The sequence below is a fragment of the Phaethon aethereus genome, assembly GCF_964289735.1.
Source record: "Phaethon aethereus genome assembly, chromosome: 3".
Lineage (NCBI taxonomy): Eukaryota > Metazoa > Chordata > Aves > Phaethontiformes > Phaethontidae > Phaethon > Phaethon aethereus.
This window is the reverse complement of record NC_138576.1, coordinates 120,990,359-121,017,841: the sequence shown is the minus strand read 5'-3', so window position 1 is coordinate 121,017,841 and position 27,483 is coordinate 120,990,359. Positions and strand designations below refer to the sequence as shown.

General features: G+C 41.8%; 1 protein-coding gene across 1 annotated transcript; it reads right to left on the bottom strand.

Annotated features, from left to right (window-relative positions):
- Nucleotides 1-10,054: 10,054 nt before the first annotated feature.
- PLEK (pleckstrin) lies at nucleotides 10,055-27,263 on the bottom strand (the record flags this gene model as incomplete). Its single annotated transcript, XM_081997498.1, has 9 exons — nucleotides 10,055-10,194; nucleotides 11,055-11,124; nucleotides 12,173-12,256; nucleotides 13,954-14,058; nucleotides 15,740-15,924; nucleotides 16,662-16,753; nucleotides 18,006-18,187; nucleotides 23,439-23,594; nucleotides 27,216-27,263. The coding sequence occupies 9 exons, from the start codon at nucleotides 27,261-27,263 to the stop codon at nucleotides 10,055-10,057; spliced, it is 1,062 nt and encodes a 353-aa protein (XP_081853624.1).
- Between the last annotated feature and the right edge of the window lie 220 nt (nucleotides 27,264-27,483).

Below are 27,483 nucleotides of genomic sequence, written 5' to 3'. Positions count from 1 at the left end.
TTTCCACTGAAGGTTCTGCCTCGCTCCCTGCTCACAGTACCTTATACTCTGACATTAAGAGAGCTGGAAGTGGAAAAAAAGGTGCATATAAATTAATTATGAAGAAAATTATACTAGCAGTACATTTTCATCACCTCAGGAGTGCCCAATTTATGAATAAGGCAGGAAAAGTGCACAATAATGGATCTAGTACCCCAGCCTCCTCCTGTTACCTCCAGTCTCTGTAACTCGCAGACATATATCATCTCTTTCTGCTCCTTTCCTGCCCCTCAGCTGTCAGTTCTTATATATTTGTCTCAGGATACAATTAGTAAATAGAATAATTATTCTGGTATAAATCCTGATACAGAGTTGTTTCCCTGTGCACCTAGCTGTAGCTTTTCCCCATTCTCGTATGAACGTAGGAATCGCCAATATCTGTCATATCTCTACCTCTGTCCAGATCAGGTGGCTGTGCCTCCTTAAACACAAAAGGAATTAAACACTCAAGGAATTAAACACTCAGCTTTACAATTAAGCAAGGCCTGGATCTTTAAGCCTGGAGTAGCAGTGGTGTAAGTTTCTCATGAAAAATCTATTACTGAAAGAAAAAAACAAGTTTTTTAAGTACAAGTGCTCATGAAAACAAGTTTGCTTCCCCTCCCCACTCTGAGCTCCCCTAAAAAATTAAGGGTTTTAATTCCCCCTGGAGATTTTATTACATCAATTCCGGTCTTCTCTTTCCCCTGCTGTTATCCCTGTAGCACGTACTCAACCTCTCAGCTCTGCTGCAGGCTGGATGTGCTCTCTTCCCGTTACAGACACTCTCAGCAGCATTCATCACTCCAAACAGTGGCACTTCCTCCACCAGTTTTGGTGGAGGTTTGGGCTCATCTCTTTCCCATCTTACCTGCGAGCAAAAAACCACTGAAATGCCAGCAACAGGAAGACTGTACTGGTGGCGTAGGTATCCTTCCCCAGAGAGCATCCTCAGTAGCTAAGGCCACAGATGTAACACCCACCCACCACCCTGGGACACACACCAGCTAGCCTCACACCTAGGTAGCTAGTGAAACCATTTTTCCACTCCAGTGACCAGCTCTCTTACCCGTAAGTTTCTGAGGAAGTGGAAAGTTCCACTTTAGCAAATCCTCCTGACCTTCCCACCGCGTTCACACACCACGTCTACCCTCCTACTCGGAAGGGGTTAGGTGCAGAAAGGTGCCAGAGGCGCCCATTGCCCAGGCATCCTGTAAGCCATCCGGCTTCCCTGCTGCTCACCTTCCTGCCCGCTTGGCTTTCCTAAAACAGAGAGGCCTTTTGAGAGAGCATGTGAGGCTTGCGCAGCACAGAGAAAACAGGGTGTCCTCCGCCCACACACCCCAGCTATACAGCACAGGCTCAAACCAACCAGGCTTCTGGGATGAAAAAAAGTTTCCCTGCTGCACAAAATGTCCCATGGTGCTGCACACAGCTGGACGTCAAAATGCCCGGCACTGAAGCTCAAACTGAGGTGCCCTGAGGTCAGTATTTTATTTCTGCATTTCAAAGACCACCCGTGGTATTAGAATCTTCCTTGCAACTACTCAGTTTTGCAGTGCTCCATTTTTGAAGGGAGAAGCTGACAGCGTGGCTTTATTTCATCATGGTGCAGGATGTGGCTTTGGGCCATTGCCATTAAGAGTCAGACTAAATGAAAAAGAAAGCACGAGATTTTTAATCACCGCAGACCTTTCTTCATTGGACCACTCAAGTTTCAAAGCTAATTTTGTCAAGAGTGTGTTTCTCCTGATAGGCGGGCACTAACATTTCATGTCTCTATCCTGTTCATCTCTGGAAGGTCCCAAGTGAGAGAGTTTTCCCAACTGAAGACAGAACAGTTGGGCTCAGGACTGGGATCAGCTGCTTCAGCCTGCGAGAGCTGACAGAAAGGTAATAAAAGCATACAGATGGGAGGATTCAGGTGGTGGGGGGGTTATTTTCTCTCCAAATGAATTTGGGTAGAGGCATAACAGATTCCCAAGAGCATCCTGGCACTTTGCAGTTGTTTTTCAGCATTATTGCTTGTTCAGAAAAGTCTGTCCCCAAAACCATGGAAGAAATCACCTGCTGCATTTAAACACTGCAAGTCAGCAGCAGTTTCCGATCAGCACAACAATGCTAAGAATTGAGGGCTAGTGGTGTGGCTTTTTTTTTTTTTTTTAGGCCTCAGACACATTTCTGCTATTCTGGTAAACCAAAAAAACATCCTGAGCTACTACTGTAGGTAGAAGGGGGAGAAGGAGAGAGATGATGAGCAGCAACCTCAGGGGTCCTGAGGGTCCTACCGAGATGAAACCTGAGAGGACAATTCTATGTACCAGGACAGTTGCCTGCAGCCACCTCTAACTCCTCAGAATCGTCCTGTCCAACACCACCACCCATGTCCAGCAACCATGGGTTTACAAAGCAGGGAGGGGAATAAAAAGCAGCCTGTTAGAGCATGCAAATCTGGTACAACATTAGTTTCTTTTGATTCACATTTTAAAGTATTGTTAGAACAACACGTGCTGGTTTTAATACACGCTCCTTAAAATTCCTAACAGGCAAAGGAGCTGTTGCTTGCCAATACAGGGGTGTCAACTACATAGGCTTTTTTGTTGCTGAGATGCCAGACACTGGAAGCTCCACACAAAGACTTCTCCAGATGCCACGGGACACCATTAGCCATGAGATAATGTATTAGCACTAAATATTGCTTTTAAATATCTCAGTGATCTTGGAACACCAAATACAAAAGACCACAAGATGCTACCAGCTACCTATTGGAGGATTCAACTTGGAGGCTGAATTGAAGGTATAGGTTGAGCAAGTTGGGAACAGAGGGAAAACTTCAAACAAACCAACCAGCCACCTCAAGCCTTTAATCCTAACAGACAAAAAAAGAAAAGTTGAGACAGGCAAAATATTTTCCTCAGCAGCAGTATCTTACAGCTAATAAATGAAGTATGACAATACCCCACAAGAACTCTACTCATCTGTTTAACTGAGGGAACATTTTCAATAGTTTCCACTATTTTTCTGTCCCAATGCTAAAGAACAAGACAACTGTACAAATTTAGCTAAGAGATCCTGACATCTGGGTATATACTGTATCTTGCAAAACCTATTTGACAGTGTAGCCAATAACAGCAGCGTGCCTCAAGTTTCATCTAGAGTGGCTGACCAAACTGATCAGCTTTTCTAATGCACCTTTATTTCGAACATCACTAGTCTGTAGACAATTTCATGACTAAATTGTGCTGCTCTTTAAAGTCATTCTAACATGTAACTCTTATCAACACATGTACTTAGAAATAATAGCACTGGGGGCTCCTCAAATGCTTACACAGGGAGATTATAACGACACTCAATACTCATAAAGTAACCTAGCATCTATACAAAGCATGTAGATATGAGGAGATGATAGGAAGTTTTTGCTGTTCTAGAGGGGTCACTAAAGACCACCTGGTATGTTGTAGCACATCTAAAATGCCACTAGGCCTTTATGTTTATGTATCCGAGTTCCACTCTAGGAGGCCTAAAAAGCAGAGACACAAGCTCTCTTTTTAGATTAGGAAGGTTAGGTCAAAATAGCTTTAAGAAGAAGGAGGTGAGGCAGGGGGGAAGAGGAGAAAGGGGAACTTGAAGATGTAACTTGGGGAAAAAAAAAAAGCCTTCCTTTAAGTAAAAACATTAAGTTAAAAAAAAAACGCCAACCAACCTTATTTTACCACTTATGTACCAGAATGATGAAATTTTTCATTTTATTAATCAGAAAACTGCATGAGGGTTAAAAACCTGATACAAACAACTCTTCCTATTATTCAAAAATCTCACACATGGGTGTTGATTTTGTTACTGCACTGTCACCATCACATACTAGGGAGACACAGAGCAACTCAGGCCTTCAAAAGCAGGACACCTACATACACACATAGCAGAAGCAATGAAGGACAAAAGAGTTTCTTGGTTTTATATACTGGGGTGCTTAAGAACAGATTTGCAGACTTTTCCTTATGATGCAGGAGCAGGTACATGAAAAGACTGATTATACACTGATTTATATAATTGATACTTTGCAATAGGTTGTTCTAGTATATTTGATAAAGGGGCTAATGGCAATACTCTAAGAAGAAAGTTCTGAAGGTCTTTTTAATATCTGGGTTTGAAGATGGGAAAGATTGGGGTGTCCAGTTTTGAATTTTTTACTTTTGGGTTCTTTTTTAATTAAGCTAGTTGATCCCCAGCTCCTCCTCCTCCTCTCCCTTGATCACTCTGGTTTATTAATGTTCAAGATTTTGGTGAAAGACATGCTGAAGGCAAATGTTAAAAAGTTACTAACATAATTTCCCTCCCTTTCAACTGTTGGAAGCAAAAATCCAGCATTCACCAACATTTGCCTTCAATTCCTTCCCTCCCTCATTCTCAGACATCCTTTAATGGGATGGAGAAAGAGAGGGAAACATGTCGCCGCCTTAAAAAAAGGCAGAGTCTATAAAGGGAAGGTGAAAAGTTTTTTTATACCCTGTTACACTTACAATGGAAGTCCAATGAAGTATGAAAAGCGGCATTTTCCTCAGCTTTCATACACAGTTTTACTCTCCCTTCAACCAAACTGAAAGGAAAAAAAAATTAAGCAACCTACAAGAACCAGAAACAAAGTGTGGAAAGCCATAGTTTTGGTTCTAAATGCAAAGCGGGAAGTCCTACGTTCTAATTCAGAAAAAAACCCAAACAAACTTATTTTGAAGCCAAATGAAAAGCTGTATTTCAAGTAGTCGCATGAGTTACAAAAAAGAACAACCTTGTTTTCAGTCAGAGATTCTTCAAGGGTGTTTTTTGTTTGCCTGGCTTGCAGTTCACCAACCTGCCATTTTAAGAGATAAAGCTGTTCCTAAATACCTTCAAAAGGTGATGAAGTAACCACATTCAAATTATTCTTCATGCATCAGATTCAGACTTCAATTGTATCATCATCCCACACAACAAAAACAACTCACATATACAGATGGCGGCTCCCTGCCACGTTCATTTTGCAGATCAGCCAGGACTAAGTCTCGTTCTCCTACTGAAGCTACTTCCACAGAGCTGGCAAAAGATGCTCTTCTCTTTCAGGCTCCAATCCAGTGACTGCCGAAGCCAGGTGGGAGCACTGCAAAGGCTCCACATTGCAACGGAGCTCCCTTGAGCAGCTGAGCCACGTGCGGTGGGCAGGCAAAGTTGTCTGCAAAGGCACCAGCACTGCGCTGGTCAGAACATTAATCCTGCCTCAACCATTTGCCTTTTAAGTCATCTTTGTGTTCCTTAGTGTCACATCAAGTAACACAGAAAAATATGAGATAGATACTCAGGAACCCTGCTCCTGGGTAAAGGAGAAAAGGTTAGAAAGCGAGAGAAAGACCCATGTGACCCAACATTGGTCACACGAAACAGGACTGAGATTTCCATCCTGTGTCCTGATGTTAAAGGGCAAACATCCGACACTTTATACACTGAGAACTGCTCACCTTACAGGCTAAATAATATAGCTATGCCATCACTTAATTGTATAATCTGGAAGTAATCCTTCAAACCACAGGCTGTGCAAACAGCCTTGCATTTTATTTTATCCCAGCTTTCAAAAAGAACCTCTTTGCATACCATGGCATGTTATTAACACATAAGAGCACATATGTTCCACTTGTATTTACATTAGGACAAATTCAACATAATATATTTACTTAAAAATTATTCCCATAGCTAGGCTAAAGAATTTGGCACTATTTATTGCATGGCACATGCAGTTTTCTCAGGCTGCCAAAGCTATCAAATCCAAAAACTCCTCCAAGAAAGGTGGCCGGTGAGAAGACTAGAGCACAGAGACACCACACACCCCCTTGTTAGCCAGCAGAAAACTCAAACCAAAGACAGAAATTTGAAGCCCATCTTCAAGTCTTATACTGCACGGTAGTATCTGTACTGCGTAGAGATACTCTACGGCACTCTACACAGCAAAATCTCTATACATCCAAGAGAAGACCACAGTTCACAAGTGAAAATACATGCACTTGTCAAAACGCAAACTGAAAGCGCCCACAGAAACACCGACTACCAACAACCAGCGGAGGACTGTTACCTACTCATTTTGCTTTTTAAAGTTCCTCCTATAGTCTCCTACAGTTTTAAAAGCCACAAACTGAAAAAACACCCAACAAAAAAACCAGCCCAAACACACCCCACCCTACTAAAATGTTTCTGGCCCTCACCAAAAAGGTTATTTAAGGGAAGTTTTCATGATTCTTAGTTATGGTGCTACCCAAGCCTGAACTCAGAACAAATAGAGGCACATTACAAACAATAACAAGAGCTTATCTAGAGCCCTGTGAAGCAAGTTGTTTAAACTTAAAATAACTTCTGAAGTATTTGAGAACAAAATGGGGAAAAAAAAGGAAATAATTGGTATTTAATATTTGTAATAAAGTGAGCTCTAAGACAAAGACAGAAGCAGTATTACTGCACTAAAGAATTATCTGCAATATTGTAAGAACAAATGCAAGTAAAAACTTCAGTGAAAGAGAGATTTGACGGTACATACTAGACCATACCTCTGAGGCTTTAACTATTTTTTTCCTCTTTATGAACAAACTTCAATTAAAAAGTCCTCAATAAACTGTTCTATTACTAAAACCACATTTTTAGTAGACCTTTAACGTTTTCTGTTAGCTATTCTTTCAAATAAAAAGCAAAGACAGCACACTGCAAAGAACAGCACCAAAAAAACTACATTTAGCAACAAAATAATACTAACCTTACCCTTCGGAAGAAAGCTGCAGCACAGGGGAAGTATACAGCTCTTAGAAAGCACTACTAGAGACACATTAAGACAGACCTACCTCCACATGAGGTGTTTATTGGATTATAAGAAGTTACACCTGTGGCTGAAAGCTTGTTGGGCAGTTGCAGTCCTCATGGATGTTATTTTTTCAGTGTATGTGTGTGTGGTTTGCTTTGTCCTGTTTTCTTTTAAACCTGGGAAGAAGGAGCTCTATGTCTACATGGGTGTTTTTATGGGTGCATGGTTAATAAACATGCTTAAAAACTTGACTGTAGTAAGCACATAGTCAGCATTCCAGGGGAGGGAAAACTGCTCAGCGTAAGATGTGGCAAGTCAAACACAAACCTAAGAGGATCTTTATAGTAGATTATATCATACAATTCTTACAGTAACTAAAGATTATAGTCATCCTCAATGGTTTATTTTGCTGTCCTTTCATCTATGAAAAGAGACTAATTTATGTTATAAATAAAAAAGGAACTGATGTTGATATAGTAATTGCTGAGTGCATAGAAGTGTGATTAAAATAGTTGGAGGGTGAAAACAGATGGAGGAAGCATGGTATATGAAGGTCTGCTCTTCTATTTTTCTTCTTTCCGTTAGTAGTTCCTTGTACTAGGTCTGCTCTCTCTTTTCTTGCGCTAGTATTCAGGATACATGCCTCTTCCCTTCCATGCCTTCTGACTAACTAGGCTGGTCTCATAATCTATGAAAGAGTTGTAGTTGCTTTTTAATACTAAATTCCCTTGGACAAGATCTATTTAGTATCTCTAGAAACTGTAGCGATGTAAAACTAACAATTTTTTCTCATATACAGACATCTATTACTTGCCACCTTGCCTCAATTCCAGTAACTCTCTCCTTAGCAACTTTCCTGACTCAGTTCAAGAGTTGTGACAATTGTCATCTCATGCACAATTCCTAATGTCAGACTGCTGGTGGCATTCAGGTACCTACTTTGATTTTCAAAAGCACTGCCATGAGTTAGAAAACCAAATGTCTTTGAAAAATGAGCCTCATAATAACCCTGGTCCAAATTCATCCCTTGCAAAGAACTTACCAGAGAGGTCTGTGAAATGTATTGCTTTTCTTGTCAGGCCTTATCTGAAAATGCTACTACAGCACATTCACCCTGGAATGTAGAGCTAATTATTAATGTCAAGAAATGCGTGAGAACCTGACTAAAAGGAAGAACAATGTGGAGTCACTCCCAGTACCAGTCTCAGGCAAATGAAAGCATTTATAGCAGGAAATGCAGGTAGTGTGGCATCAGACATACACTTCCAATGTTCCTGTTTCCGCCAAGAAGCGGAGACACCTATAAACGCTTGTGATCAATCCTCAAAAGAACTACCTCTGAGGTTAGAGACCCTATTAATATAGTCTGGTACAAACACCAGAGCTCCTCTACAGATACACCAACTAGCATCAACTACCAGAGAAAATACCGTTCATAGGTGGGAAGCTGCACCCTTGACTGGGCACAGGGAAAAATGACAAGGTCAAAGACTAGTGAAACTTTTTAGTTTTATTAAAAATTGGCAGTCGCATCCCTCCTTTGCTAAGCTGGGCAAGTTTCTGTTGTTTGCTTGTGTAGGTTTTTCTTCTATTTTCCTGTGCCATAGGGTATTTTTGGGTTAGTGAGCTCTGAAAGCAAAAATAAGCAGCAACCACACAGCAATTATCAAGAAAGCAGGCTGAGCAAACAGGGTATCTTTTTGCCATGAGTCTTCCTTCCTCAGAATGACAGATCAGGCTTCAGCAATCCTGTCAGCTTGTGGGAGGTACAGGAAATGCCTGCCAGAAGCAGATTTCCTCTGACTGGCTTACATGGACGTGACAATGCAGTGTCTGCCAGCCTGCTGCCCCTGCAAGGCTGCGTTTTCTTTGTGATAAGCAATACCAAGGCAAAAGACCTTCAGGCTCCTTAGCTCAGATACAGGTATCATTAAGCAGAATTGAAAAGAAGCTTTAGGTCCAGACTTGTTTTTAGACTGAAGAGATCCAAGTAAGAATTCTTAAGGATAACGTACCTTATTAGATCAACAAACAGAGTTTTAAAAGTTTTGAAGTTGCACTCAGAAACATCATTCTGTTTCAGGAACAGTCTACATGCAGAATCTGACATTAACTTGACTTTCAATTCCTGCTTAAAGTTTAAGAATTAGAAGTTTGATACATACACTCAGACAAAAATATAAGGATTGATCAGGTAAACTGACCCTGTCAAATAATGTTTATTTCAGTTACAGCAAGCATAAAGTTTCTCTTATATTACTAAGGCACAGAACCAAGGACTGAGTATGTTGCTGGAAGTTAAAAAAAGAAAAATAAAATCTTGAATAAAACCACTTCAATCAGTAGTTCGAGTAAGTAATCCATGGATCCTTTCCCTTCTCCTGTAAGATTCTTAATTCAAGTACAGGTCAAATTAGCAGTACATGACACCCTAGCAACTGCTTTGGTGACCTAAATGAAGGTTAACAATGGTCCTAGAGCAGATTCTTGTGGATAAATTTAGCAAAGATCAAAATCAGGTGATAAAGATGTTGAACTGAGATTGCTTTGTGTTTGAAATACTGTGGAAGAGACTTTTCTGCATACCGCTGTCACTGAGTTGTACTTGCTTTCCACAAGGTGTTTCCACCGTTGTCTGCATTCTTCCCTTCCTTAACAATGAAGGATTATAAAGGAGTGAATCAGGTTTCCAAGTGAGTTGATGTTTTTCCTTAAATCTATCGCGTTACTTGTACAGGTGAACAAGCAGTAAAAAGATCTTGTAAAGAAGAAAGTGTACAGTTTGTCTTGGGAAGATTTTGAAATATCTGAAGGTACTGAAGCACAACACAGGCAGAATGGTAGGTGACTAGTTGAGTTCCTCACAGTCAGTGACACAACTGTCCCCTGTTTATGGTGAAATTCACACTATCAGCTGTGGCAGCAAAGAAAGTTGTAAGGTACAACCTTCCCAAGGTAGATTGATTACTCTAAGCAGCACACACTAATATGGCATGTTCTATGCTATAATTTAGTAAAATATTACTGTAACACAAGGGGAAAAATGTTAGTTTGTTAGTGCCCACTATAGAATTGAAACTTACTACCCACCCTCACCCCCAACCCGCAAACCTTAGGACACCTTTCTGGATAATACTGCTTCCTCTCAGTAAAATGCTAAAATTCCTGTTTTGTTTTGAGTAACTAATTTCAGTTGTCTGTCTTCTCGCGGGCAGATCATCTTCATTTTCCAGTCCTAGCAACTGCCTGAATTGCTTTGATCCATTCTGTACGCTCTGCAGATGAGGCTGCTTGCAAGTAATAGTGGATTTCGTTTGCTGTGATGATTTCAAAGAGGATGTTGTCAACATCATACTTCTTGGCTACAGGGAACAAATGAGGAAGTCAGCTATGAGAGAATAAAGTCTTGTACTTACAATGTTTCTTCCTTTACACACTCTAAGGGGGTTTCCTTCCTTTCTACACTTGTGCCTGATCAGGCCTTCACAAACAGATTGCAAGATTGGGTCCATGAGATAGGTCTCTCTCAGAGAAACAACCCATGAGTTCTGCACATTTCACCTTCAGGAATCTCTGGTTAATTGATCTCCAGTCATGGAGGGATCTGCAATCCTGCAGACAGGTCATATTCCCCAAACCCTCCAATGCCTTGCCAACTACAAAAACAAGATGTTTAAGTTCATGTCACATCCAGAATCTCTGGTTCTTTTCATACGTGCCAGCACAGACTACGCAGGTGCCAAGATGCCAACAGACCTTCTTGCTGGGCATGATAGGCTGCCTCTCCCACAGAGAGGAGAATGCATGGAATGAGTGTTTCTTGTTCCTTGCAGCAACACTTAACCATTGCTGTTCCCACAACTTCTAGTTTTGGGAGGGAACGGAATGTGAACATTAATAATTTTTTGACATAACTATTTCTAACATAAAGCTACCATCCCAAATTCATCAACTAAAAAGAGCAAACTCAGCTTACTTTGCCTAAGGCCAGTTATCCTAACACACATTCTTTAAACAACTGACAAAACACAAGATTCCCTGTTGCTACCTTTACCACAGCATCCTTCTCCAGTAATTAAGACAGCAAAAGAGACTAGTTACTAGAAGAATTACTGAATCATTGCACATAGATTGCTTTAGACTGCTTTTGAGTAAAAACCACTTCAGATTGAAAGAATGTACCCAAAACTTATTACACAGCTCATTCAGTAAGGTTCCTTACAGTCTGGCATATCTTCCACTGCTGTCACCACACAGCCTCTCAAGTGAATTGCTCCTAGTGGTTCTTCTCCCTGGTGAGGACATGAAATCAAAATTAAATTGGGGGGGGGGGGGGGTGCGCGCAAATAAACACGGAATTTCTTTGGGTATTTGGAATTCAGGATCTGCAGAGTATTTAGCATGACCTGAACAAAGGTACAAGAAGAATATAAGCCTGGGGCCAACTATAACTTTTCTTTTGATGTCACAGTAAATAGAAAGGAAAATTTCTTAGAAAAAGAGTAGATCTTGGAAATATCTTGGAAGCAGCAAGAGCAGCTATACTCTTATTTACAATTTGGCCTCTTGTGCACTTCGGGACTGTGATAGTCAAAGAATGGGTGAAGATGCATTTTTGTTGGCATAAGTTTCAAAGAAGCAGTCCCTATAAGCTGATACACCTTCGCCCTTTGGGAGGGAATGCCAGGAACAGGAAAGGCAAGCTGAGAATAAGGAGGTCAGAAACTCCTCCGTGTCGATACTCTAGTGTGTCTAGGCTGCTTCTGCCAAAGGGGACAGCATAAAGTACCTGTAAGCGACAACGGCACTGCTCCTGCAGCAATGCAGGATGAAATAAAACCTGTGGGCTGAATCTACCTGAATGCCAGCTTTTGGGGGGCAGGTTTTGCCTGTGGCAATGCTCCTTCCTTTCTTAGGGCAGGGTTTGGCCTGTTAGAATTATGCAAGAAATGGAATGCCATGTCTCAGCCTGACACAGAAAATACCTCAATTATAAACTGCAAAATGACTGTATTGTGTTCATTTGCACTTATGACCTAGTTCATTTTAATCAAGTGAGAGCACACATTAATTCTAATTAATCACAGATGGGAGGTGAGAGCACAGTTCAGCGTTACCTGTTCCCAGGTCTGGGTGGCACTTGCCACCCTGACTTCACAGCCCCAGAAAGCACCCTTCACTCTGCTTTTGCAGAGGATGGCTAGGCTGTGTGAGCACAAATAGCCCCACTGTTCTGCTTGGTCTTTCCTATCACACACTCCTGTGCAAATACTCCATTCAGATATTTCTACAAGGCATTGGCTTTAAAACAAACAGGGAAATAAACCAAACGTCTCTTACTCCAGCAGGATCATAGTAGTGAAGATATGCAGGGTCATCTCTTAAAACAAACTTTCTCACTTTCCAGTTCTTCCTCCGATGTCCCTAGGAAAATTCAAAACCAGGAATGTCGTGAACTGCTTTGCCTGCAAGCGCTTACAGTCAGCTTACCCACACATGACAGAACAGGCAAATACAAAAGGGAAAAAGCTGAATATTTTTTACAGAAAATATTCACTGGAGTAGGACTTGAACGTGGCCTTTCTGCATCCCAGTGTTCTGCACAACAACTGGGCTATCACACTCATTTCTCTTTATTTTTTGTACAAAGCAGAACAGCTGCAACATGGGAGATTCCCCTAAGCACGTCTCATAGTCTGGTAGTTATGACATTCACATGGGGTCTGTGAGAACTGGGTTTAAATGCTTGCCAGAGAACATGGCTGCAAAATGTCTTGCAGGAAGGTACCCTGAACTATTGGCAAGAATGAGCTGATGCTCCTTCTCTCCCTGCAAAGTCAACAACAACAAAAACGGCTTATCTGCCTTAAGCACCCTGGAGAGGTTCACGGCTGAGGAGCTCAAGCAGAAATATAACACCACCTTCCGATACGGACGTAGACACCTCATTGCCTGTTTTCAAGACTGAAATGATGGGTGGAATAAATCTAGATCTACTGAAAGCCCTCTCAGCAGAAGCAGTTACACTTCCAAGCAATGATCCACAACTCACTGAGGGTGACCAAATCCAGATTAACATTGGCAGAAGACTGTCATGAATCACTTCCTCTCAGCATGTCAAAATATTAAGTTTCTCAAGTAGCTATGCTGTTTGCAAGGAAGCTCTTACTAACTAGGCAGATATGAATGTGGCAGGGTGAAAGTTAGCAGAAAGATGTGCATCTAATTTCTTCCATTGCTTTTGAGTAATCTGGCTGAGCAAGAGAAATACATGTGAGCACCACCAAAAAGTTCTTAGGCTCCCAAGGAATATTTTAATGGTGGAGGTTCAGAATTGATATTAGGAAACATTTCTTTACAGAGAGGGTGGTCAAACACCAGAACAGGCTTCCTAAAGAGGTGGTCGATGCCCCATGTCTGTCAGTGTTTAAGAGGCATTTGGACAATGCCCTTAACATGCTTTAACATCTGGTCAGCCCTGAAGTGCTCAAGCAGCTGGAACAGATGATCATTGTCAGTCCTTTCCTGAAAATATTCTATTCATTGAAGAATCCTGGTCTTGCCTTCAGTTCACCAATATCTGCTTGCAACGATGGCCTCAGAAAGCAAGGGTCTTACCACAGTGTTCACCGTATTGCTTAAAGTTTTGCTGGAAAGGAAGGCAAACTGTTATCTTCCGTCTTACAGATGGGACAGGATCAAATGTTAGTGACTGAAAGGACTCCTTTGCTTAGGTTGCTGAAAAGGCCTGTGAAAACTGGCAACTGAATCCAGTTGTGTGTCCAGAAGGACACTGGATTGGCAGCCTTTTTACCCAAGTTCAGTTCTTCATTGCACCAATGTCACATCTCCTGCTTCAGCACTCTTTGCTAATTAAAACTATAAACTGTCTTATTTCGTAGTAAGAGCAATAAACCTTGCAATGTTGGGCAAAAGCCCTGATGCCATGCTACAGCAAGCATTCTTTGTGCAAAGGCAAGAGGGACAGAGATGAAACCTGTCAAGCGTGGAGATGGCATAGGCTAGTTTCTCTCTTCTCTAAAGATTTTAGATGTAAGAGGGTAATCTTGTATCCATGCAACATCATCCCAGTGACAGGATGGAACATGTGCAATACTGACCTGTTTCAGCAAACATCCTTGTTTGACTACTATGCCTCTGAATTCTTCTTTCAGGACCACATCATCATCACTAGAATTTCCCTCGCAGAAAAATCCACTGTCTGGCTGCATGACCACAAGAGAAAATTCAGAAGTTGCACAGCTGCTGCATGCTTATGTATCTATACCAATCTGGCTTCTCTTTGGCTTCCCTCCACCCTGTTTTTTGCCACCAAAAAAATCAACGCTTTTACTGGAAAAATCCCCTGGTGAAGTTGAGGAGGTCTCCAAGTCACCATGCAAGCATTTCAGTGTGAGGTAGGACTACACCAATGGGTCTCAGGGCATCTGAAGACAGCTGGAGCATCTGTGTGTATGTCAGTGCCTCCATTCTCCATGATTCTTGGTATCACCTTTCCTCCATGATGGGCAGCCTGCCTCAATCTTCTGATGTCACAGGTTTTTAAAGGCACAGACAGCAGTTCATATGAAGCAATGCCAGAATAGCCAATACACTCCAGGCTGGCCATCCCTGCACCCAGCATACCCTTCCTCTTCCTCTATCTATCACAACCATTTAGAATTTGGGAAGAAGAAATGCTCCATCTAGGCTGTCTTCAACAACAAGAACTACCCCTAGTTTCTGAAATTTGCAATTTTCTATAGCTGTGATGTGTGCAGTGAGCACAGGCTGTCTCAGGATCCATGCATCACATTCATTCCACACCAGGTAAGTTGTGATGCTATTTACTGAAACCTTACACTGATCAAGTGACATAAATGTAGGTAATGATTCTATGGCGTAGAGTAAATGTTCGTGCTGCCTACTTGACAGCAAGTATGATAGCAAGTCAGATATTGACCTGCTGTGGCCTCCTCACATCACATTGGTATTGAATTAAGCTAGAAAAGCTGAAAGCAAGCAAAGCACACATGGGCTGCTAGGAGAAGTGTCCCAGGTAGCCAGGAACTGTGATGGCCACAAGACTGCCTTCACCAGTGGTGTCTCTGCTTCCATTGCTGCACAGGCAAAGTCTCCCTACCAGGGACACATTCTAGGAAAACAAATGAGGTAATGGGAGAGTAATTTTGCTGAAGCTGAGTGATTCTATGTGGTAAATGTAAACAGAATTGTAATAGCTAAGCATTTTACTTGACAGAAGGCATACTTTTTTGTTAGCATAAGTTCATAAGCCAAACATCTTTAAAACATTATTTGACTGTGACTGTGATATTGCAAGTTCTTCAAATCAATCTACAGAATATGAAGCAACAAATTGAAAAGGTTGGGTAAGCTACCCAGGACAGGCGTTATTGGCAGATATTAAAAACTTCTGCTTCTCTGCTCACAGGCAAGCTCTGTGTGTGTGTGCGCACACATGCACTCGCCGAGTCAGATTTGATGGCTCTGCACAAAAATGGGTTTGTAGCTTGTGCCACTCTGAGAAGACCCATGATAATGAATTACTCTTTTCCCTTCCACTGAATCATCAGGGAAACTGATGGCTAAATTCTGGTCGCTGGTGAAACTACCTGGAACAAAGTCTAAGTTAAAAAGAACTCAGCTTGATCTCAGCACTCAGTTCACACTTAGAAGGGTGCCAGAAAAAAAAAAAAAAGTCCTGCTTACAAATATTAAAGTGAGCCAGTTCATTCTGAGTGTCATGTAGAGAAAGACAATTAACGTGTATCTCTCTATTACTGCACAAGCCTTCCTTCAGGACTTAAGAAACCCAAGGAGAAGCCTGAGAAAAGCAGAGCATCAGCAAGTCTGGCACAATAAAAAAAACCAGAATACAACACTCACAAAGTAATAGTAGGCATCACTGAGATCTAAGAAGGGGGTGTCTGACAGTCCCTCAGCAGCAACCTTAGACGTATCCCCTGCAGGCTGTAGGTAGCCTTCAATCAAGAGGGAAGAGGCAAGCATGAGACCTTCTTTGCGGTTTCGGATGGAGTTGCTAGACACCAGCCAGTCAATCACAGAGGTACCTGTTTACAGAGGAACAAACAATATCAGCCACAAACCAAGACATACACAAAGAAGCTTAGAAATACACAGGCAACAACTACTCCGTCTATTCATCCATCTCCTGAAAGATGATCTTAGTGACAATGCAGAGAGCTCATCCAGAACAGTGCCTGGGTCATCCAGTGAGGTACAGCCGACCTGACTGGTGGCAGGGGCCCGTACCACTCTTGAACACCGGACCTGGGGGAGAAGATTACTGGGAAGGGATGCAGGGCTGAGCTGGGAAGCCTCAGGGACAGGGACTGGGGAAAGTACGAAGGACAGCTAAGCCTAGAGAAGGCAGTCTTCCAAGCTGCTATGTTACTGACACAGCGCTGTCGAAACAGGGTGAGACTTTTGACTCTAGCACCTACAGATTTGACTTGGAGCAGGACAGGAATTAGTGTGACAGTTTGTTGACAAAAAATTCAGAAAGGACTAATTCTTCTGCAGTTAAGTGTTTCATGCAACTTTCTACAAACATCTACTTCAATCTGGTTAAATTTCTTCCTCCTCTCTTGCTTACCATGGCCATAACTGAACAAGTTTTCAAGCTTCATCCTTTGAGCACCTCATGTGTTGGTCAAGAAAATATCTGCCAAGTTTTCTTCTCAAACTTCTCTATGCTCTACAGAGCTTAGAGCTGCTTGATCTATCTTTAGTCTGTCAGCTCTAAGTTCCCTTTATTGTATGGAAAAGAGGGGCAAGAGCTCCTTACCTGTAAAGCAGTGATTGAACACTTTTTTATCTTTTTCCAGCTTCAACTCCTTTATTCCCTTTTCAGGATCTTTCATTGAGAGGTACAAAGCACTGTGCATAAAAATAACCACAGAAGCTGTTAGCAAATAAAAAGCTTTAGCCAGTTCATACAATAATATTGTCATTCACAGGGACTTCATGTTTTGGTGGCATATTGCTCTCTGCAGAGCTATAGCATGGCTTAGTTTAATCTCCTGAAAGACTTACGTTGCAAAGCCTTGGAGGCCTCACTACATCGCTGTCACAGCTGCAAGAGCAGAGGGGGGTGCACAAATGGCTCACCACACCCCCATATTTTGAGAATGGAACAGCTTGTGGTGACTGTAGTGTGAACAGGGGAACAGCCATTGCTGAGACCCCTTCACAGGGCCCCACAGCCTCAGTGCCAATAGGGGAGGCTCACTGCTTTGTGCTACATTCCCCCAAATGTCCTTGGCTGAGCAGAAAACCTGTCACTGTGACACCTCCAAAGCTTGCGTGCTCTCAGAGGCCCTAAGTAACCTCAGTGAACCCTGGCTGTGGCTTCATTCCTTCTACCCGCTTTCACTTGCTCAGAACTGTAATTCCCTGGAGCTCTGGAATGACAAGAAGGACAAATATTAAATATCACAGGCTAAGTCCTTTGGCCTGTTAGTCAGGGTGATCCTCTGCTGAAGCCTGTGAAGTCAGATTTAATTGGATCTTGGCCCTGTGTGGTTTTACTGTCTTGTAAGGAGCACTGCAGGCTCGTTTGTATCTTGGTATTTACTGCTCAGAGGCAAAAAATAAGTTGTCCTTAATTTTTTTTAAGTACTGACAAACAGATGGCTTCCTGTGTGTGCCCTTTATCTCTTCTTCTCCCTTTCCAGTTCCAAGTTCTCTGGCAGGCACCACTCTCCCCTCACCATTCAAAAATTAGGCTAACATCAGCATTTCTCTGGAAAGCAAACAAAAGGTTTAAAATATTTTTGCAATAAATTATATATTGTATAAAAATGCCTCTCCTGGAAGAATCACACTGTGGCTGGGGTCTCCTTTTGTACTGCAGTGTGCTCAGAAATCTCCTTAGAGCATAATCCTCTGAAAAATAAGCATGTTTTGGTAAAAGATGATGTATTAAAAAGGATCTTGCCAGTTCTGATCGCTAGCTCATTGCTGCCACATTGTACGCTCTGAAACTGTTAGTCATGCAGAAAGGACTCTGAGTGAAACCAGAGAGGTGGCATGGACAGACATGCTCACAGCTCTTCTAGACCGAGTTTACACATCTGGCACACTGCCTGCAGATGGAAGTAAGTGGAGGAGCAGAACTATGAGAACAAACCTCAGATTGATGGTTTCAGGTAGTCTGATAGACTTTCTTGTGGATTTTCTGGCAAACCTTTGGCCTCCGTCTATGCAATGAATTGCTTTCTTGATATCCCGTACCCAGGCATCTCTCTCCTCCAGGTAGGCAGCTTGAAAAAAGTGGTCCTGCTGCTTGGCCGCAGTGAGCTTGAAGACAAACTAGAAGGATAAATTATGGTTTTTTTTAAAAACTTACTTTGGTGTAGCCAGTTGGGCATGATTAACCTAGTACCACCACAACATACAGCCTACCTGTGCCTAAGGGACTACGGAAAGTGCCACAGTTAAATTGAAAAAACTCCAAAGAAAACCATGAACAGGTAGTGCAGGTAACTGGCTCTGTTATTTCCATGTGAGCGATCCCGACATTGTTAGTACAGCCAAGGTCAGTGGCACCGATATACCTGCTGATTTCAACTTTTGCTGGGAAGTTCAACACAACTGAAAGGCTGAAGTGCCCAGCCCCTGCAGGCTTACAGTGGGTGTAATTTTGTCTTAATGTTTAGAGAGATGCAGTCTGCAGGAGGAAAAAAACCCACATCGTGTTGCTCAGCTACTGATTCACATGGGGAGAAAAGGTCACAGTCACATTGGAGAGTAGCTGAACACATCTGCAGCCTAGCAAACCTTTAAGGGCTTGGTAAGGAGACGATACATCCAACCCTTGGCTACACCTTACGGTCACTACCTATCTAAACACACTAGCAACAACAGAAAGACTGTATTTCCCAAAAAATGAGAAAAGATCTTTTAAAAGGTAGTATTAAGCAGAAAAAAATAAGACCAACCTGAAAAAAAACACCACAAAGTTCACACCGTTTGACCTTGTTTTCATCCAGTGATCGTTTGGATGGAAAATCTGGATCTACTCAGGCAAAGGCTTTCCACTTCCTCTAAAATGTAGTTCCCCATAAGTAGAACTGTAATTTGTTCTGTAGTTGTATTAGAATAAATACAACAGGGCCTGACTCAACAGGCATCTAAAAATGACAGGCTAGTCAGCAAGCAAACAGCATGGCTTTATGAGGGCAAGTGAGGCAGAGGCTATCAACAAAGAGCAGAATGGTGAATCTACAGCAATGAAATCAAAACACTGAATGAGTCTACTTAAGCCCGTGTTTGTAAATGGCACATTTCTGAACATCTCTAATATGCATCTTCCAGACTGCTGCCAATGGGAAAAATTCTGACACCCTGAAATTGTGCAGAAGTCCCACTGGCTTCCATGGAAGACAGATTTTAAACCTACAAAGCAGTGGTTCCTCAAAAATCCATTTCAGACAGAAAAGTAACCATTTCTTTTCTGACACTCTTCATACTTCCACTCACCTTTTCTATTACACAGTAAAGAGCTACATCCTGAAAATCAATGTACGGTGCATGTGAAAAGCAAACAGACAGATCTCTCCAAATCCAAATATCCAAGAGTCATGCTAACACACCAGATTAACGGAATGAAATATCAAAGCATTAAAGGAAGCTTTTACCAAAGGAAAAAATCAGCATTCTCAAAGTCAAAGAGATTAAAAGCAACATACAGTGAAACTCTAAATAAGAGTTTTCATTTCCAGTACACAGAGGAGACTGGGAGAGCTCTTCTTCTTAACTGTAGCTTTTAGAAAGCTAGGCCACTAAGCTAGACATCCAGGCTTCCTCTGAAATTGGTGAAGAGGTTGAGTCTCCAATTCTAGAATTGACCAAGTCTCCCTCTGACGATGCATATCTGTTTGTGCTTTTGAGAAAATTAGACCATTAGTCTGAACTAAACACCAACATTTTAAATAGTTTAAGTTAGGAAAAATGAATTTGATTATGAGCAACCATACATGATAATGCTATCCACAGGAAAGCCATGGGGAAAACTGAGAAAGCACAATTACAGCAGAATTAGCATCACATTAAGCAACGATCAAACTTCAGATCAAGAACAGCAAACAGTGGTGAATGCATTTTGAAATAAAATCTCAAACTATGCAGTTGCAGCCTCTTCTGGAACAGACTATCTCTGTTTAACAAACCCAAGATTGCTTCCTTTCCCCTCAGAACCTGCTTTTTGCAACTGATTTAATAAACAAAATGTGTTGGTGATGTGCTCTGAGGTTTCAAGCTAGGCCTTTATGCCGATACACAAGCCAATTCAAAAAGTTGAAATCCAACTAGATGAATATAAAAGTCTGATCATGGCTCAATAATCCCTGCTCCAAACTGGGCCCAGGTGTATGAGACTGGATGTAAACTGACCTAATGAGAATTATCCCACTTTTCACCCTACAGAACTCCTGTCCTGCACATATACTTTCATTTCTAGCCTTATGAAGGAAATGTATGCAAACCACTAAGAACCAGAATAATTCCTGTAAGAGTAAGAACTATATGTTTTGGCACATAACCAATGAGGAGGCAGGATGGAAAGCAGAGGCATTGGATTCAGCAGCACAGTAAAGCTCTAAAGTGTAAGATACAAAAAATCAAGATACTACATTTTCAAGGAATACATGTAGAAATTTAGGTTTCATCATATCTGACAGTAACTACTTGTAAGAACAATCCCAGTGATGGCATTATCATATGAATAAGCATGTTGCAGTTTTGACTGAACAGTACAAATTTTAAGAGAAAATACAACTCCAGGGCTATTGGTCTATAGACTTGCAGAATGATCTCACCAACTCAATAAGGAGGATCTGCTCCACCACCTGCTGAAGTAGTTTGTATCGCTTCCAATGACTTCAGCAAACTCTGCATCAGATCTTGCTTATGAAAAGGTGTTTTGCATGCCTCAACCCCCAGGTCTGACACCCTTCCTTTTTTTCCTCTATTCTCCCTCAGAAAAGGTCCCAGCAACTAAAATTAAACATAATGTAAAACTCCTTATGTAAACTCATAATGTAAAATGAAGCATAACGTAAAACTCGCTGCAGTCAAAGGAACGATCCTCAAAGACTTCATCACCCTTCGATACAGATGCAATGCATCTTCTGCAAACTGGTACATCCTCAAGCAACCCTTTGGGCAGGTAAGGATCTCTCTCACTCTGCCTTCAGCAGACATCGGATACTTCAGACCCCTCTGCCTATTTTGTAGAATGCTATGCTGGTGAATTATCTTTCCATTATTGTTAAATGTGTTACTGTTACTGACATTTCCAAGTAACTTCTGTAGACCAATACTGATGTCAGTGCCTCTGTGGGAGTGAAACACAAAAAAAACCCAGAAAAAACCAAACAAAATCCCCCCGCAAAACTGTTTGGAAAGCAATGCTTTGTAAGAAAACCTTAATTTCTATCATTATAATGCACAATCTGTGATACTCTTGAACATAGTACTCTTCTCCCCAAGCATTATACCTCATGTATAGAGTAAGGAGCACTGTGCTGAGGCTTGTTAATTAGATAATGTAGGAACATGGTTTCAAATCAGCAGAAGTGGAACCAAATGTGTGCAGATATACTTAATTTATGTTCCTTTATTTGTTTATTTAAATGTTCCTGCCCCATGCTCTAGTCCCTAGACATAATTATGCTTCACCTTTATTATTCATGGTTTGCAAAAGATGTAAAGCCAAGAGCTGTAACAAAGAGCTCTGACACACAGCCATGCTGGCTGAAGCAGAAGGTCAGATCTGAAGTTGCAGGGGTTGAACAGCAAGGTTTGCCCAGCCACGCTCAAGAGTGGCTCAGGCAGGAATTGTTAGCAATAAGTAAATGGGCTTGACCAGCTATTAATCTCAAACCCTTCTCAATCGGTCAGACAAGCACCCTTGCCAGCTCAGGGATCAAAAAACCTATAATGGGCATGGGGTGGGAATGCATGATCATGTAATTCTCCTTACAGGCATGATAATAGTCTCCTCCTGTGGACAACTCGCAGTACCTAGAGAGAGCTAGGGAGAGCAGGTAGCTCCTGATGATCCTGCCCTGGGTGGGATTTCCAAGGTAATGCCTCTCTAAAACCTTTTGTTCCCAGGAGAAGCAGCCATCTACAGCTGCTTTGACTCAGCACAGAATTAACAGCAATCTTTATTCTCTGCCCAATCCTTTTATTGTACTGCCTCAAAGAGAGCTTTTAAGTTGAGTCTCTTTTTCTTAACAGATGTAAGTCTAAAAAGACTCCACAAGAATCAACTTTTTTCCATATAGATATGGGGTCTGCACAAAGAACAAAAAAAAAAAGAAAAAAAAAAGAAAAATAAGTAGAAGATATAAAAAAAGAAAGGGAGGAAAAGAAAAGCCAGCAGGTCCAAACCTGACACCAGGGACCCTGACTCCACTTACCACAAACCCAAAGGACAGGTATAATTCTCCTCGCTTTACTCATATGAGAAAGTGAAGCTTGCTCTCTCATGCACGCTTTCTGTTTTTCTAATGCTCTCAGAGACTTTTATCTCTAGTGAGACATCCTTGTGGTAGATTTCTTTAAACTGTACTTGGATAATCTTCCAGATTCTGGAGTACCCCTTTGTCAGAAGAAAACCTGGGGGTATAATGCCTATTTGATGAAACCAAGTTGCTAACATAACAAACGACTGACTAAAGATATGATTCTTTCCTCATACTAGAAATCCTGTTTTACTAACAACTATTTTTCAGGAATCCTGTAACAAAATACGTACGCTTGTACATTTGTCTTCCTGTATCTTATTTTCTGTCAAGTAAGACTCTGAATTTCTGGATATAGCAATCTGTGTGTTTCACTCGAAATTGGGACCGTACTGTGCTACCTACCCTTGACCTTAGAGGCCCCAAATGTGTAGGCAACATTTGAACTACTTCCTCTAAATCAGTTTTGGTTTTTGTTCTCTCTGTATGAGTATAGATGTGACTCTTAGTTACTTCCAAAATCCCTACAAGTAACAATGCAGTATGTGATTAATATAGATTCCACAAACATGAAGTGTGTGGTGTCAGGTAGTTACCAAATGTTAATAGAAAGGTTTGGAATTACAGCTTTACTTGGGCATTCATGTCACAGCATTTATCTCCTTCCTGTCTCAGCAAGCCAGTTGTTGCTCTTTGATAATAAATAAATGCTTCTACTGCTCACAGAAATAGTTTCCCACACCTTTATTCTGTGGCTGCCAGAGTTATATTTAACCCAGGAGTTGCACCATTCATTTGCTAAGTGTCCTCACAACAATACAATTTAGCTCTGCTCTCTGACAGACTTAGAGATTTAAAAAAAAAAAAAAAAAAAAAAAATCACTTTCTGAATTGTTCCTCTTGAAGTATCCTGAATTTTTCCTGAGCAGTCACACCTTTCAAATACCACACAAGTCCAAGCCTGCTTGTAACCTTCTAAGACAAGTGAGAGTCGCCACTAGGATGAGGGTAAGGAATCTGTAACCACCAGCATTTTGCCCCTTCAGGAGTATAAGTATATTCTCAATCATTGTCACAAAAAAAGTACTTACCATTCTTTTGCCAAAATCCTGGCATGGGCTGCTAATAGAGCTTCCTTTTAGTGGGACCATCCCTTTGGGGCTGTTGTCAGCCTTCCGCTTGTAGAATTCAATTCCGTCTTCTAAGAGCACGACCCACATTGGCTTCCAGGTATTAAACATGCTGCCCTGCATCAATAAATCACCGTGTATATTATGTTCAATAAATCACTCTTCACATGATATCCACTGAAGATATGACCTTCCAGGAAGTGTCTGACTGACACTAAAATAACTATAGTTAGTGTCTCACGGGGAACATACTACAGCCGCACCCATCTTACTATGCAGTTTAAAAACGTTGTTATTCTTCTGACCACCTTTAATTTCCCCTTGTAGTCACCCCACCCACAAGCTTTTCCAAAATCGCATTGCCTGCCCCAGCAGGTGTTTCTTTTCACTATAAGTTAGTCCCAACCACTGTCTTGAAGATGACATAGTGGCAATATTATGAATAATCCTCAAAATTTCTGGATGTGAACTGGCACATTTAGTGCTATATTTAGGACTTGATGCTACTATACAGTCAGTTGTTAAGGTTTGGCTGTCTGATAAGAAAGTACACATCTCAGAGGATTTCTAGACATATAAGAACAAACTGTAAGAGTAATGAACAGTTGTAGAGTCTGAGGCTGCAGATCTCCAACTGCTGTGGTAAGGAATTGAAGTGCCTCATTTCAACTTCTAAAGCTTTTACTTCCTATTCCTGAAACACAGCTGTCAGATGCAAGAAATACAGAGATAAAGATAGAGCCAGATCCTACATATAGTGAAGCACACAGCAAAACTCTCAGGGACTCTGAGAGGAATGACCTGTTTCTCTGTGTTTAGCACAATTAACTGCTAAAATTACCAAGACTGTTGCACTCTAGCTAGATGACCTTTCTGGTCCTGCCTGCAACCAGCTTCAAAAGTGGTCAAAATCCCAGATACCCAAGTGACTTACAGCTCAGCCAAATGAACATTTAGATATGCTGAATACCATCAGTTCCTCTGAAGAGTTACCAAAGCACAACCAAGATTTGCAGGCCCCAAATCAGAGGCCATCCTTCAAAAATATTAGTTTCCTTTGCTCTTTCTGTTACCAAGAGATACCTAAATTTATCCTCCCACTCCTACAACTCTATCCACAGCATTCCTGTCCTCCTCAGACCATGGTGGCTGAGCCATGCTAAAGCTGCAGACAGAAGCAAGGCAGCCACTGTTGTGCTGTGCAAATGGCTTGTTTTGATTTGTTAAACCTGAGAGTTGGGCAGAGTCAGTTACATTTGCATTTTGTATTTCTGCAGAAGGGAATGGGACAGAAACACACCGAGTCTTTTTTTTTATTATTCCCCAAATGAACCCTTTGTCTGTCACATCTTTTTTTGCTGCCCTACCTTCAAGAAAGGCCCTTTCCCCTCTGAATTGGACCTTATATTCAATTACAGGATGGGGAAGGAAAACTGTCAGCCGAGATCTTATTAGGAGCAGGACTTGCTTCCAGCCTCTGCAGCCTTCACTGGAAGCAGAAAGTGCCCCACAAATGAATGCTACCTTCCAAAGCCAAGGTGCTGCCCTGGGGGTTCTCTGGAAATCCAGCTAAAGAGGGAGCTACAAAAAAAGAGTCTCATCTGGGTACCACATATGGGTTGACTGCTGCTTTCTTTTGAGGGCTTTTTTTTTTTAAATAAGCCATAAGAATTTACCATTTTTTGAGAGCCCAGATCGACCCACTGGTTGATTTTCTGCTAAGAAATCAGCTAAGATGATGAGCCAAGACAAGAACTATTGCAATTTCCTTTTGTTTAGGGGTTACAATACTTCTGCTCTTAAACAGATAAGTCCAGTACTTCCTGAAGACCAGTCTCTGCCAATGGAAGCTACCGCGGAGCAGTATTAGACTGCCAGTCTCAGATTCACACCATCAGCAAACCCAATCATGGTCATGTTCTCATCTAAAACATCTCATGAAAGACAAGCAAGCAATATGCTGGATTTGATTTTCCTGGACTAAAACTCAAATTGCCACACCTACTCCAAAGGCTGCAGATACAGATGGGTGTTCCTTGAATTGCTCTCTGAAATCATCAGCCACTTTAAAAACACACACAACTTCCCTTTGGTAGAACAACTTCTTTTTATAATATCTGCAGCACTACAGAATTAGAAAATTAGCTGTTTCTTGTGCTCAGATGATACAAAGTCCCCAAAAATATACAAACAGAGGTTTAAGCTGACCTAAATCAACACTGAAGTCTGAATCCACATTTACTGGAGGTCACAATGTCCCAGCTAAAGCACCGAACCCCAAGCACAGCACTGTTCCCCAGCCTAACAAAAATATCAAGAGGAGAAAGTTAGTGACAAATGGCCTTCACTCTCCAAAAAAAGAGAGCTGTGGCTGCATGGATGACTCCTTTGGGAGGTCAAATCCTTGGTTTCATTTTACAGGAATAAATGAGGAGAGTACATAATTAGCAGCTAAGGTTAATCAGACGCATGCTCGTCCTTTCGCTCAAAGCTCTGGTTATGGAATTCACAGCAGCCTCACTGTTGTATCCAACAGCTGGTACCCATCTGATCTGTATGTTCTGCTCCTTTTGCCCTCCAGTCCTTCCTCTAGCACACTGCTGCTCCTCACCACCAGGATAAGCTCACTCTGTAAGGACAGAGCCACCTATAAGGCTGTTCTAGGAAATGGGCACAATTTCCACTTCCCTGTTGCGATTGCAACTTTAGCAGTTGCTTTTTGAGAACCCAGCACCCACAGGAATGCGAAGGACTGACACTGGCATATCTGTATGCATCTTTCCCTGGCATACCCAGCCAGGCACACAGTTTGTCATTGTCCCAGTGTCTAGTTTCCAGGCAATCCCCCATCATGGAGGAATACAGATCGTGAGCCACTTGCTCTACATAACAGGCCACTGGAACTTAGAGGTCAGCAATCTGCACGAACGTGGTGCTCTCATTCCTCATGACAACATCATCACCGCAGCTCTGTGATTACTTTATGAACTTACTTCCTTTCAATGTCAGTAGAAATAAGACTGAGGAGTGGCCTCTTCACAACAGTGGTCCCAGATTAGAGATCCCTCCAGCCAGCTGTTCTAATGAGTGAAATTCTCATTTTGATGAGCAGAGACACCACAGGAGTAGCTCCTCTCTTGCTCCAGGACTGACACTGTTTAGTTAGGCTGCTTTAAGCCAGACTGATCTGACTAAGGATTTAAATGAAAGTCAAGGCCTTATCCTATGGGCTCTACCACAAAAGGCTTCAGAGCAGAGGTTGCTGTGGGGCAGCAACTGCCTTCCCAAAGAGGGGATGTGCCCATGGCCCCACACAGTGTCTCTAGGCCAAGGTGACCTGATCTCTTTAATCTCACTATGCTTCCTTTATGTTTAACTCTGCAATTAAGTGCAATCGAGTAGGCTGTGGCCATTTCAAGCTGTTACCTGTTTTGCCAAGCTTCCACTAAGAGCATTAGGTTACTTAATAAAAATACAAATCTTTTGATCTAAAGGTACACCTGAGATGTGCAACATGCCTTATGTAGTCTTCTGACAAGATATAACTGCTACCAAGTACCTCTATAGTCACTAACACCACATTGTTTTACTGCTCAAGGAATTCTATTCATTTGCCTTTTCTTTTTGGAAAAAGTGATCCTTTTTTTAATAACTGAAATGCAAGTATGTTTCTCTACACCTCCCCAACCTGTTCAGAGTTAGCTTCCTCCTCCACTCAGTCCAAAACTGCCCACTTACCTTCTTAACCAAATAGCCCTCCCTTATGCGCATCGGTTCTCGCTCCATGTCTCAGGCAATCCTGCTTTCGGGTCTATCAGTGTTGGCAGTTAAGTTCCTCTGGCAGCAAAGTCTGTGGGCTGGTGTTTTTACAGTACAGCTGTGTCACTTTCACAAGTTCCTCTGCCTGCTAATCACATGAATACAAGCCCATTTCCTCTTACAGAGTGAGAGATAGGGAAACGCAGAAGCACATGTTTATTTATAGTTTGCCTCTGACAGAACAGGC